Source organism: Leucopleurus acutus (assembly GCF_964270905.1).
Source record: "Leucopleurus acutus genome assembly, chromosome: 3".
In the NCBI taxonomy this organism is placed as follows: Eukaryota; Metazoa; Chordata; class Mammalia; order Artiodactyla; family Delphinidae; genus Leucopleurus; species Leucopleurus acutus.
This window is the reverse complement of record NC_139145.1, coordinates 81,423,225-81,437,462: the sequence shown is the minus strand read 5'-3', so window position 1 is coordinate 81,437,462 and position 14,238 is coordinate 81,423,225. Positions and strand designations below refer to the sequence as shown.

The window sequence follows — 14,238 nt, the reverse complement described above, 5'->3', positions numbered from 1 at the left end:
TCTGCAATGTCTTTAGAGAGAACTGACCTTGTGAAATGTGTAGATATGTCTCAGACAAGGTTGCACCAGCGTCTGGTGATTCCTAGAAACCTCACTGTAACTTTTAAAAGGTTAGCTAGTAGCCCAGCTTGCTAACACCTTCCTTGCTCAGAAAATGAAGTGAAATAGCCACCATTTGCCACGAGCCTTGGGAAAGCCTCACACATGGCAGAGCTCTTTAATTGGGGCCTAAAGGCCTTCATGGGATCCAGGAATCTTTTCTGAAATTGTATGCAAATTTGTCGTGTGTGGGCCTTTCTGGAGAGTTCTTTAGCATTTGAGATTTCTAAGTGGTTGCAGTCAGAAAAAAAAAAAAAAAAGACTAAGCACATTACTAAATGTAATGCTGTCCCTTCCCATGAAACACAGGTAACAGGCCTTCATTCATCAACCAGTTTGTCCAAGTATATGGTTAATGAACCCACACCAAAAGATAAGCCTCTGACATGAGCCTTGCACATGGCACCATGAAGCTTCTGACTTCTGACCAAGAGCTGTAGGAAAGTAAGTTTGTGGTAGTGTTACAGCAGCAGTAGAAAACCAGTACAGTACCTAATTCACAAGGAAGTTTTCTGGAATTCAGTTTGTTAGTACATCTAAGCAACTTGTAACAATGCCTAGTATATTGTAAGTACTCAGTAAATGTTCACATCCTTCTCAAAGGTGAGAGGAAGCACAGGTATAATGATGTAAATAATTCTATGACATGGTATAAACACCACAATCAATGGCCTAACCAGAACCATCTTCAAAGGACTTTACTTTCTAATTAAGTTCCCAGAGATAATAAATTCCAAGATTACAACAGATATTCCTAAGAAAATTGCCTAAAGTGGGGGCAGCAAACTCAAATGCACGTGTGGGCTTTGTAGGTAACATGAATAAGGGAAACAGGCAAGCTGGGGATTGCAGCAGATCAGGGAGGCGGCCCCGTCCAAGGGGCAGATCCCAGCCCCATTAAGTGATAGCAGTGAAAACGCAATGCAGGTTCAGTCTTGCCAGATACTTCAAAGTCCATTCCTTCTTCTGTGAAATCTCTGGTTTTTAACTGTTGGAATCCAATTCATATTTAAACACATACAGACCTCACACACAATTTTCAGGCTAAATGGATTGTCTATGAGCTGCCCTAGGGCCAGAGACCCTCGGGTTGGTATCTCTGGCCAGTTGGTGAACACATATAAAAGCCCCAAAAGGTAAGCTCTTTTTTTTTTTTTTTTTTTGCGGTACGCGGGCCTCTCACTGTTGTGGCCTCTCCCGTTGTGGAGCACAGGCTCTGGAAGCGCAGGCTCAGCAGCCATGGCTCACAGGCCCAGCCGCTCCGCGGCATGTGGGATCTTCCCGGACTGGGGCACGAACCCGTGTCCCCTGCATTGGCAGGCGGACTCTCAACCACTGCACCACCAGGGAAGCCCGGTAAGCTCCTTTCAAATGCAGTTTTTGGCCTTCTTATATTCTTACATCATAAAAGCATCTTTTGCAGTGCTTTTGGTAGTCTGCATGAACCTAAGAAGCCATGAATTATACGAAATTCTTATGTGAAAGAGAAAGACAACTTCAAATTATGTTCAAATCCACTTTTATTAAAATTATTTGGCAATTCTGGCAGCAGTACAAAGTCTTTGACCACTGGACACATTAGACATGAGTTTAGAATTTTGGTTTGTTGTGGGTTTGGGTACCTGTATTTTTCTAAATCTTCTGCCCTTCATTTCATTACCAAATGGCAAAGTGCCTTAAGTTTCTCTATCTACAATACCCTATTATTTATAGAACAGGAATTTGTAAAATAAGATTGAAAAAATAAAATGCACAGATTCAAAAACTTCTCTTCAAATATTAAGAACCTACAAAGTATAATGAAGACATCTACATTTAGTCCTCCAAGTAACAAGGTGGGTGGTTTGATGTCTTGTTTTTATTTATTGCTAATTATAGTTCAGAGACCAGTGTTTCCAAAAACTATAAAAACCTTCATCGACATTCCCAGTATAGTTCCAATGGGTTTAGAGGGTAAAATGAGTGGAGCACTTGATTTGGCCTTTAAAATCACAAGCCTTTTTATCTTTAGTGGGATTTTTTCTTCTACAGTAGCTCAGGGCACTATTTGCTTACTTAATGCCTTATAATTAGCATCTGCCTTATAGTAGATCTAAGTATTGGCCTTGTAAAGTATATTACTGGACAGCAAATGGAAGGAGGGCTTCCTGTCCAAGGCAAAACTTTCACCGGACCTTAAAGTAAAACCTCAGAGGGTCTGGGGCTCCTTAGTTGTTCTCCAGTGATCCTGAAGTTGTCTGTAAGAAAGAAAAAAAGAAAGCTGTGTAAGAATCTTTACATGAGACATTTCTGCTTGTTCTAAGTAGTCCTGCTTTTCTGGCAGTATAGGAAAATCCACTGCATGGCAATGGAGCCCTGTTGTTTCCTTCCTGTGATAAGAGTATCTCTTGGGGCTCGTAATGCAGGAAATAAGCAGAGCAATCACTTGAGAAAATTCTGCCCTAGCTTCTTTCAAAGGCTGTACTTTCATAAGACTGATAAGGATGTTCAGTCTTTGTTTTCATGCATTGTGTATTTCTGGGCATTCCCATGACTAACTAAAGACCATTCCCCCAAATGGCCAATTTATTTCAGTGATAGAAGATCGCCACACCATATTATTGTTGGTTGCCATCACTACTCAAAGACAAAGCAACTTGGCAATCAAAACAGGCAAGTTTCTTTATTTATTATTATCAGAATAGGGTCTCAACTTTGCAAAGGTTAACTATGTAAGTTATTTGTGTTATCTCAGCAAACTGGAACTATGAACATTAAGTCATAGTAGTAGCAGTTTTATCAATATAGTTCTCACTCTTATTTCCCTAATAAATGAAGAGAAAATATTTTCTTTAGGAATAAGCATACAGTTTGAAATTTTGAATAAGCAATTCTTTGCATCTAATTTAAGTATTATTTTATAAATTGAAAATACAGTCTCCAAAGTTAAAGAAAATAATAGAATATAATGGGCTTTTTCTCTAAGTTAAGACTTATCTCAAGAATACTTAAAAATACTTAAAACTTAAGATATTTAAATAATACCTAGAACAAAAAAGCAATGCATCAGTGTAATGCTGCCAACCCACAAAGCATTTAAACACAGGAGAGAGAAATTATACTTACAAATGGAGTCCTGATTCCAAATTTGCTATGAAATGTCATGGTGACTTTGTTTTTATGTCCTGTTCTTTGATCAAAGGCATGGCACGTATCAAAAGGCGGACTGTACAAGTGAAGGCTCACGGCAGGTTCTGTATGGCTAATATTCTCTACTCGATGTAAGCCAATGGAATCTAAACAATATTGAAGAGGGATGGGTAGATGAAGGAGCTTAGATGCTAGCTGTAGGTAAAAATCTGGTCAATTGCCCAAGATCCTAAATCAACTGATACATATGAATTATCAAAAGTTAGTTAGAATTGAACTTCCAGTTAAAAATAGTAAATGACACGCATTCTGCTTTCTCCTAAAAACGTCCCTACAACTGCAGTAAAAGAATAAAAAAGACATCAACATACAAAGATAAAGGGAAAAGAAAAAACTTTATTAAAGTTTAAAAAAAAATCTTTAAGAATTTGAAAGCTTAGAAGTAGATGGATGGCTTTGCAGAGGAGAGAAAGCTAAATCCTCAGCTACCCTTGGAGATGGCCAAGAAATAACCTGATTTATATCCTGAAACTAACAAACAGCTCAGGAACTGGCAGCACATGTACTTCCTGAAATGAAGGTGAACATGGGCTATAAATACAAGAACTGGTTGAAGCCTATTTAAGGTTCGTCACAAAGCTTTTTCACCACCTCACCTTCCCTCCATCCCTGGTAGAAATCAGAGATCTATTCTCTAGAAAGAGTACAACAGATAAACTCAGGACTGGTGGATACCTGGTGAAAAACAGGTGACTTAAGTGAAAATTTACACACTGAGTGGTAAGATCTCCACTTTCTTCATCACATGGCTGCCAGAATGCTGCCAGACAGGAATTTCTTCTCCAGGCAGGAGATGGGAAGCAGCTTCTCTGAGAATCTGATCAGCTCAAGAAAAAAGTCCTGAGGATATCACCACTGATTGTTCCTCAAGGAAAAGATTTACCAGACGATCCTAGAGCGAAGTCCAGTTGACAAACACCATCCATGTTTGAAAGCTACCAATTAACTTTTTTGTCTCTGGTTTTTAAATATTAGCACATAGTCAAGGCCATCACACATGTGAGCAGAGCCTCTAGTATAAAAGAGGCCAGAGCAACCTGAAAAAAAGGCAACATGAAATAGACACTACTCAAGAAAAGCCTTAAAAAAACAAAACCAAAAACTTATCATTAATATCTTCACAGAGCTAAGAGGAAGGGAATTCCCTAGCAGGCCAGTGGTTAGGATTTGGAGCTTTCACTGCTATGGCATGGGTTCAATCCCTGGTCAGGGAACTAAGATCCCTGCAAGCCACACAGCATGGCCAAAAAAAGAAAAAGAAAAAAAAAAAGAGATGAGGAAAATACTATATAAAAAGGACTAGAGAATAAAAAGAGGTTTTAGAAATATAAAGATGATAGCAGAAATAAAAATCTGAATAGAAGGGTTGGAAGAAAAAGCTGACAAAGACTCAAAGAACAAAGGGCCAAAGATAGAACATAGGAAAGATTAAAAAAAACCCAAAACCCCATAAAACTAAAGGACTAGTTCAGGAGGTTTAATATCTGATCAACAGTAGTTTCAGAAACAGAACAACAACAACAAAATCAAAGAAACAACTTGAGAATATTTTCTTGAATTGAAGGACATGAATTTCTAGATTGTAAGAACCTACTGAGCTTCCACCACAATGAGTGTCATGAAACAAACTGCATCACTGTGATACTGGGGACAGAGAAAAGACACCCAAAGAGAAGTCCCCAAAAGTTTCTAGAGAGAAAAAATAGGATTCATACATAGTAAGATTCAAAAATCAGAATGGTACCAGGCTTTGAACAAGAAGAATGGAAACTGAAAGACAAAAGATTACCTTCATACTTCTGAGAGAAAATGACTGCCAGGTCATGATTTCATATCCAGCTAAATTATCTATCAAGTTGCAAGGGTTGTATATAGAGATTTTTAGATATAAGAGGTCTCAGAAATTTACTTTCCATGAACCCTTTCTCATAGGGCCGTTGGAGGATATGTTCCACCAAAACAAGGCCACGAACCCAAGACAAAGCAGACGAGACCAGGAAACAAGGGGATAAGCACCAGGAGAGAGTAAAGGGAAAGCCTGGATGATGTGAGGGGACCACAGGATGAGCCCTAGCCAACCAATCCACACTGAAGGAAGTCAAAAGGCCTGGGGGAGACGCCTTCAAGAAGATTAAAATAAACAAAATACTTGATTTTTATAACTATGTTGATAAGAAATTTATATAGTAAGGAGAGAGTTGGAAGATTAATCAAGGAAGGAATTCAGTGTATTAGTGTAGTTAGTACAGGCACCTAATTTGGCCTTATGCTTTACGATCTAGCTCCATGAGCTTGCATGACAAAGAAGAGCAAAGCCCAGAAGCAGACGACTTTGGTTCTACTCCCAGCTAGACTGACTACCATGGACCAACTCAGAACCTCTTGGATCTTCTGTCTTCGTCATTTAAAAAAATGGGGCCTGAGCTTCCCTGGTGGCGCAGTGGTTAAGAGTCCGCCTGCCGATGCAGGGGACACGGGTTCGTGCCCCGGTCCGGGAAGATCCCACATGCTGCGGAGCAGCTGGGCCCGTGAGCCATGGCCGCTGAGCCTGCGCGTCCGGAGACTGTGCTGCGCAACAGGAGAGGCCACAACAGTGAGAGACCCGTGTACCGCAAAAAAAACAAAAACAAAAACAAAAAATGGGGCCTAATTCTCAGATCTGCAAACTCTTTGATTCTATAGCCTACTGCTTTTATAATACACTGGCTTGCTTTTGAACAAAAGTTAAACATTCTGAAGAACTGACTGCCCTTTATACAAATAACTTTTTTCCCTCCAATTGCACCTCCAATAGACCACCGAATGCAAGCAAAGATCCCACAAAAACAAGTCACCCATCCTTTAGAAGTCCCCAAAGCTCACGTCTGATCCATAAATGTTAGTAATCCCAGCATTATTATTATTATGTCTTTGCCTCCTTTTCCTTTATGCCAATGATGTACTACTCTCTGTCTCAATAATATCGTACTTTTCTTGGTGATACTTAGGGATGCCAGCTTGGTTGAGGCAATGTTCACCTTCTGCCTATTACAATAAGTAACTTGATCTCCTTGCCCCACTCTCCCTTTCTTCCACCCTATGACCGTAGAAAGTTTTTACTTTAAGCTAGTCTTGGAGGCTAAGGTCCTGATCTTACTTTACTCTCCTCTCCTACTACTCCTATCCAAGCCCATTCATCTTACCCTCCGGCTAGACCATTCCTGCATAGTCTTCATTCCTTGCAACGTTTGAATGAACAACGTTCTTTGAACATGGGTTGTGCCTTCACCCATGTTCTCTCTTGTACTTGAAACACCTTTCCCCCCCAATCACTATCCACATCTAGCCCCCTCCTGCATCTGTAAAAAATCAAAGGTTACAAGTTGGTGGCTTTTGAGTAATGCATCTACAGAAATATTTCGCCTGTCCTATCGAGTATTTTACTGATCGGCAAAATTTCCCGTAACAATCAGAATTTCCCACCTCTATGGAAAAAGAAGTCAGGACGATCTCACTGGAGCTGGGTGACCACGTTGTCCCTTTAGACAGGGCAGCTTGCACACCAGTTCCCACAGCCTAGTTCCGGCCTGCATCACTCACTCACTTTACCTGCTTGGCTCCTATAGACTTTTGCATTGAAGACCCTTAAAAAAAAAATCTTAGGTGTTCTCCAAGATCTAATGTAGCTTTATAATGACTCTATGACTCTAGCTGAAAGTTATTACTCTGAAAGGCTTTTGGCTTTTGAGCAGTACCAGCAATCTTGTTCTTAGAAATCTGGTGTGCCTACTATATACAGCGACCCTCAAATAAGAGTCTCCTACCACCTGAGAAACTAACTCCTTTGTTATGTGAATGGGGGAAAAACTTCCTATACAATCTGACTTCTGTAACTGACTTGCGTTCTTAAACTAACTGAACAAATTTAGGCCAAGTATCAAGGCCAATACTGAACGTTAAGATCTGAGAAGAAAGAACCTGCTTTGCCAGAAAAACCTCTGTAATATTTTATTTTATATAAGTGGGATAGCATCCCAACTAAGACTATGGGCTTTGGCATCAAATTCTTTGGGTTCAAATCCTGAGTGACCTTGGACAGGTTATTTAATCTTCCTATGTGCTGGCAATTTCATCTGTAAATGGGAATAATATAAAAAGTTATCTCAGGACTTTCCTGGTGGTACAGTGGTTAAGAATCCGCCTACCAATGCAGGGGACACGGATTCGATCCCTGGTAGGGGAAGATCCCACATACCTCAGAGCAACTAAGCCCGTGCACCACCAACTACTGAGCCCATGTGCCTAGAGCCCGTGCTCCACAACAAGAGAAGCCACCACAATGAGAAGCCCACTCGCCGCAACTAGAGAAAGCTCGCACATAGCAACAAAGACCCAACGCAGCCAAAAATAAATAAATTAATTATAAAAAAAGTTATCTCATGGAAGCTTTAAGGAGCTTTTTGGAAAGTTACTAAGTCCTTTAGGAACACAGATGTTAATCACTGCCTCTACTGAAGAGCATTTGGCTCTCCCACACCACATTTAGAAGAAAGAATGAATTCTTTGTAAGAGATCTAGCAATCATTGCTAAATAATGTGCTTCAAAAAGCTTCTCTTGAGAATACTCTTTTTAAAGTAAGCTGTAAGCACTTTAGTAAAACAGGGACTAGCTAGCATTCTTAATCAGTTCCGGAACATTTCTTTACATTTTCTAATGAAAAACTAACACTTCCAACTTGGCCTCACGCCTTTATTAAAAGACTCTACTTATGTAAATTCATGTTCGATTCTAACTGTCCTAAGACTTGGTAGGTAAATGACTCTTCAGTGGACACTAACTTGCATGCATATGTTTTTAATAAGTGATTCCAATCCACACGCAAAGCTTTAAAAAGACAAAACCCACTGCTTTTAGATCACTTCCTAAGCAGATGAAATCATGACTCCACGATCCAGGTTCTATTGCACACATATAAGCAAGCAATATTTCAAGTGGGAGTTCAAGGTTTTTCCCTCTTGTTAGAAAAATTGGATGTTACCGTTGATGTAGGCACACTGGTTTTCCCTCAAGATTCTTTCAGACTTCTTGATCATCTCATTGGATTTTTTGTCAGGCCAGGCAAATAATGTCTCCTTTAGATTTCCCTGCAGCATCTTCAGAAAGCAGTGGGAGTCAGTGTGATCGTGGATACTGCTATATATACACAAAATGACAACTAAACTCAGTAGATGGTCCAGAACCCACACTTGTAACAATCTGTCCAGAGCTTACAGCTGCCAACTGTCAATAGGACGTCTCCCAGGCCAATATCCGTTTCAGCTGGAGTTTTAAATGTCGTCAATTTATAATTCAACATTGTTCAGGGCAAAGTAATAAAATACTATGTCTTCCATATCAATGCATATAAGGGGTACAGTTTTGACCCATACCCTTACAGAAGAACAATTCATCTTTTTAAACCTTGTTGTAATACTCCTTTGATAACAGAAACACAAAACCAGTAATCATTTATCTTCTCCAAAATATAGCTTTTAATAACTCAATTAAGCTGGGCTAGAACTTGACTTAAAAACTACATTACAGAAATTTTAGAGTGGATAAAAATCCTTTATCTGTAACTGCATCACATTGAGAAGATCACATAACAAGTGTTTTTTCCCCAGGTTTTTTCTTTTTTCTCCTTCCTCTGGGGGACAAAAGGTATGCACATGTGTGTTAGCAGCCGAAAATTATACTATAAAGCATATGAAATGTTAATATTTTATACATTTAGAGTATCCTATCTGTGATTACCTCCCAATATTGATGGGAGAAAAAAAGCAAATTGGATCTGGGGAAAGAATTTATTCCTATAATCTTAAATAGTATTTAAGTTTATTACGTAGTATAGCTATAGGGTTGATTAAAAAATATGAACCTGTATATGCTATAGCATGTATTTCATATGTTGAATTCTGTTACCCCATATATGTATCATGAGAACTTGTTTTCTAATTCATAGAGCCTTGTTCTACTCTGACATATAATCTGCTTTCAAGAAATATTCAGAGAATGAAAACCACCTCATTCTATATGAGTAAGTAAATGCACTCTATAGACCTAACTTTCCAAAATCTTGTAAATTCATGTTTACTTTTTCCCACCAAAAATGGGTCTGGATTATTGGCTTTTTTTTTTTTTTTTTTTTTACCATTCTCAAGAGACTGAGAAGGATCTGCTTAAAGAGGTAACAATACTTGACTGGTAGTAAGACTTGCAAATATATAAACTAAGGAAAAATTAAGGGACCAAGTTTCAAGAATTGGTATTAGTCTAAGTTGTCTTATCTTCTGTATACAGAAAATAAACAATTAGCTTGAAGTAGAAAGAAATTTTCTGAATTTGTGATTTGCTTTTCTAGCTCCAAATCTGGATGCTTTGGTCTTTGGTCCGACAATTGTTTACACACTTCAAAGCACCACAAAGGTCAAGTTTTAGCACAACTTCATAGAAAGTTTAACTCCACAGAACACAGAGAGAATAATTAAGCTGGTTACTTACCTCCACCTCCTTTGATTTACTACTCATTTTGGGGGAAGGTCTGTCATAATACATGGTATATGCTAAACCCCTCACGCTAATTCCCATGAGAATTTTTGCTGGGATTAGGGGACATCGTGAACAAATAATTACAACATGCGATTTGTTAGTGCTCACAAGGCACGTGGCCAGCCTGGCACTGTACTTTTCACATGCTGGAATAAATACTGAATAAATATCTGAATGAATAGTTGTATTACCTGCCATGTCCTTCGCCCCAACATAGAATCATGAGATTAAATTTTCCATTTCCTTGATCCACAAGATTTCGGGTATATCTGAAAAGAATGTTTTCAGAAGTTTGAATTTGGTCGATGAGACAAAGGGAAAAATAAGTGTGTCATATAGTATCATTCATTTACAAATGCTAATATTTTTACCTAGAAGCAACTTTAAATGTGGTTGTCTAATTAGAAATCGAGCACAAATGAAAGCAAATATTTTTTCACAGTTCATTTAGACATTTTTGTATTTTCAATCACTGTGTTTATAGCTGCTCAGTTCTAATTAATGGCACGAAAAAGGTAAGAGAAAAAAATTAAATTCCTTGAGTCTCCATGTGACAGCCTCAAACTGATAAAAAGAATAAAAATTTCTCACAGAAAGCATTTTCAAAGGGCACTACTGCTCTAGGCAAGAATGTTGGCTATTGTCTTTTTTTCCCCCTCCCTGTAGCTAAACCAGAATTTGAGAAACAAGGTTCCATTAAATAGCTGTTCTAGAATTCTCCTTAGTTTTACTAGAGTCCAGACACAAGCGACATCCACGTTCAAAAGCATCATGATGAAACGTCCTCCACAAATAGAGCGGGCGTTGACCTAAGTACCAGAACAAAAGCGACTACACTTGGGAAGTAAAATAACACTCTAAACCTTTTACAATGAGGAGAAATTAGTAATTAGCCCCCAGAAATCCCAAACCAAAACAACCACATCCACACCATCCCCCACCCCCTCCAAAAAATCAACTTTAAAGTTTCTATTGGTCCCACAGGTACTCTTGACACCATCTAATTAACAAAGTTCGATAATTATATATTTAGACTAATTTTTTTTAAACTTTTTATTGGAGCATAGTTGCTTTACAATGCTGTGTGAGTTTCTACTGTACAGCAAAGTGGATCAGCTATACGTATACATATATCCCCTCTTTTTGGATTTCCTTCCCATTTAGGTCACCACAGAGCATTGAGTAGAGTTCCCTGTGTTATACAGTAGGTTCTCATTAGTAATCTATTTTATACATGGTAGTGTATATATGTCAATCCCAATCTCCCAGTTCATCCCCCCCGCCTCCCGGCCCTTTCCCCCTTGGTATCCAGACGTTTGATCTGTACGATAGACTAATTTTTAAGGAAAGGAATCTTTATCCCTTTTGTTTGTTCACATGGTCATCTGTTCACTTATGTCCCACATGCCCCTTGCTCCCCTATGCTGGAGGCCAGGTGCTGGCAGAGTAGGGTCACTGAGAGAGTTGATTAGTCAGTGCTTTTTAGATATCAGTTATCCTTACTTTGGAGCCCTTTCAAGGACCTAGCAGGCAGCTGTGCACACAGCCTTTAATTCACAGTAAATGGTTCCTGTACCAGGGATCCTACTTTTCCCTCCTCCAGCCCTAGGGTCTTGCTTCTCTGGGGCTTCTTCCAGACAATTTACTGCTTGGCCCCCAGTGGAACATATTTTGTCTTGATTCTTCTGCACTGGCCTTCCCAAGGTCAGAGATCAGATTCCTTCACAGTACTAGGACACTTATTACATGTGCAAAATACTACCACATTGATTTCTGCTCTCCCATCTCCCTCCCTCCCTACTCCAACTGCCCGCCTGGAGTGCACCCATTATTTTACTGAGCTGTGCTTCAGAAACCTGTGGAATAGGTCAATCCCAAGGTTTCAAGTGGTTTCGAGCTTGTCAATCAAGATAAATTCAAGGCCCCTGGAAATGCCCTTGTTCTATAGATTAAAAGCCCATACAGCATACCCTGCTTAATTAATTTCACTTGGTCAGTAATAAATCTAGGCAGAAGAAAACTATTATGGCCACCTTGTGTCTACAGGGGGTTTAGCAGTGGTTTAGAGTGTGGGCTCTAGAATAATGCTAATCTGAATCCTGGAACCGCTAAGGAACATTAGTATGACCTTGTGCAGGTAATCCAACCTTTTCATTGCCTACTATTTCTCACCTGTAAAACAGGGATAAGAATGGTACCTATCTCAGAGCTGTTGTGAGGTTAGCAGTTAATACATGTGTCAAGTGATTGTAAGAGTACTAGAGCCCATAACAAGCCCTCAATTACTTGAAGCTAATGGCAAAATTACTCTGGTATCTTTATGGGCAGCCACAGAAGGATAGGAACCAAAGGAATTTCCTAGAACCACTTGCAAGTGGAAAATAGGATCCTAAGTAGACTTCACTTTTCTATTTCAGTTCCTAAAGTACAACTGAAACAGCCCTTGGCGACAAAACTTTACCAAACACACTATATGCTGACGTAAAGTGACTAACTGAAACGGCTTCAGGCTTCAAAGGAAAGCTTCATCTTTTCTTATTCTTCTCTTTCAACTATGCTCCTTTCCCTGACCTCATCACAACCAACGATTAAGACTGAAGCGCTGGTTACCCTTTGGAAAAGAAACCCTCATTCTTCAGGGTGATTAAATTTTACTTCTCTCCCCAGGGGATTGGTAGGCTGTTTCATTTTCTATTTAATCTCCAAGCCAAGGCATCTCACTCAAGCACCTCTGAGGAGCAGGGGTCTCCAATTTACATTCCAGACCCTCAGATCTAAGGATAAGGAAAAGCATATTGCTTGGGGGCTGAAAGAAAAGCACTCGTTTATTTCGAGAACCTGACAGTGGGTTTAAATAAACCCCCAGCCCGGGGAGTCCAACTGGTTTGGGAGAGGGGGCATCATAAACTGAAAAATAGCAGCTGACAACCCCAAGTCGTTATTTTGTATTAACAAAAATGCTTGTTGGCAGACGCCTGCTTGCAAGCGACCGAGGGAGAAGTGATGGAGAATTGGTGTCGTTTAACTGCGTCCTCCACCGTCACCCTTTTCTCCGGACCGCTGTTGGAGTGCTCTCCTGAGAACACCCCGGTTAGTCCAGACAGCCAGAGGCTGAGGGCATCCAGCCACCGGGGTCTCCCCGCATCTCCTCCGTGTTCTAGGCTAGCGACGGCTCCGCTTGTGGGGCGGGGGGGGTGCGGGTGGCAGAAGGAGTGGCCGTTCGGAAGCCGAGGGATTGATCAACAAGAAAAGAACAGAAAACTTGCACCGCTCGGTGGCCTCCCCTCTGGGAGCCTGACGCAGTCTCCTGCCAGTGGGACACGCCTTCGGCCCAAAGCGCCGAACGCCCGCCCCGGTGTTCGCGGGCGAGGAGGCGCGGCGCTGGGGTGCGGGAGACGGCCGGGAGCACTGGGAGGGTGGGCGCTGCGGGCGCCGGGCGGCCCGCGCTCTCCGGGAGTCAAGACGCGCTCCCCACAAGCCCGCGCCGGCGCCCGCTCGGACTCAAGGGTCGGCGCCGGAGAGTCTCGGCGATCAGGGCGAAAGCACGCTCACCTGTACTGGTCAAACTTGGCGTACACTGCCCACTCGGCGGGGCTGCTCTCGTAGGCTTCCAAGACGGCCTGCACCTCCTCCACATTGACCTCCTCGCCGGCGAAGAGCTGGTGCAGGATGCGGATCAGATCGGCCAGGGTGCGTGGCTTTAGCACCTCGGTCCGCTCCATCCCTTGCGGACTGGCGGCGCGCGTCTCGCTGCTGGGCTGCGACGGAGGAGCTGAGTGAGCCGAGGAGCCGGGGATGAGAGTTCCTAGCTGCTAGCCAGCCAGTTACACACAGCCACGAAGCCCCCAAATGCACGAGTGCCACAGCGTAAAGAAACCCCCGCCAAGATACCCACCGTGGCGGATCAGAGTACGGGCCGCGCACACAAATCTGGACCAAACCTGCTAGGTTCAGCCTCCCCGGGCCCTTTTTAAGCTCTCGGAGTCACCGGGAATGTACCAACGTCCCTCGGAGGGTGGGGAGAAGCGGGGAGCGACCTGAGAAGGGTGGCGGAGGCGGCGAGAGCGTGCGGGAAAAGCCCACGCACACGGCCCCGGCTCCTTCGGCACCCCGGCCCTAGCGGAACCCTTCTCTCCCGGGTCCCGGTGCTCGCGGTGGGCTGCGCGCAATCTCTCCCCCACCGTAACATACCGTCTTTCGGCCGCCCATCCCAACCCCTCTTCCCCCCTCCCCCGCTCCCTGAGGCTCCTCTGTGCTGCCTTGGTTTGCGACGCTAGGACGTCGACAGAAGGGGTCTGGAGAAGGGGCGCAGTACGCTGAGGAAGGACACGGACGCTTCCTTCCAAATGGAGCCGAGGGATTGATTTTGAACAGTTTACAAA

The 14,238-nt window shown here is 42.0% G+C and overlaps 1 protein-coding gene across 2 annotated transcripts; it reads right to left on the bottom strand.

The window, feature by feature from the left end:
• Positions 1–1,726: 1,726 nt before the first annotated feature.
• CDO1 (cysteine dioxygenase type 1) lies at positions 1,727–13,993 on the bottom strand. Of its 2 annotated transcripts, none has more exons than XM_082836904.1 (6): positions 13,752–13,993; positions 13,409–13,614; positions 10,048–10,125; positions 8,307–8,461; positions 3,205–3,374; positions 1,727–2,336 (listed from the first exon to the last, which is right to left on the bottom strand). In XM_082836904.1, exons 2-6 carry the CDS (start codon positions 13,576–13,578, stop codon positions 2,307–2,309), a joined length of 603 nt encoding a protein of 200 aa, XP_082693030.1. In that variant the 5' UTR covers positions 13,579–13,614; positions 13,752–13,993; the 3' UTR covers positions 1,727–2,306. The 2 variants fall into 2 exon arrangements, with proteins under 2 accessions (XP_082693030.1, XP_082693031.1); XM_082836905.1 differs by having other exon boundaries at positions 13,409–13,609.
• Positions 13,994–14,238: the final 245 nt, after the last annotated feature.

Bases quoted from the DNA above. Each gene is read 5' to 3' on its own strand.
- CDO1 (XM_082836904.1), bottom strand. From the start codon at position 13,578: ATGGAGCGGACCGAGGTGCTAAAGCCACGCACCCTGGCCGATCTGATC. The intron at 3,375-8,306 runs GTAACATCCAAT...AATATTGTTTAG, and splicing joins CCAGTGTGCCTACATCAACG to ATTCCATTGGCTTACATCGA. The intron at 2,337-3,204 runs GTAAGTATAATT...TCTTTCTTACAG, and splicing joins TTGGAATCAGGACTCCATTT to ACAACTTCAGGATCACTGGA.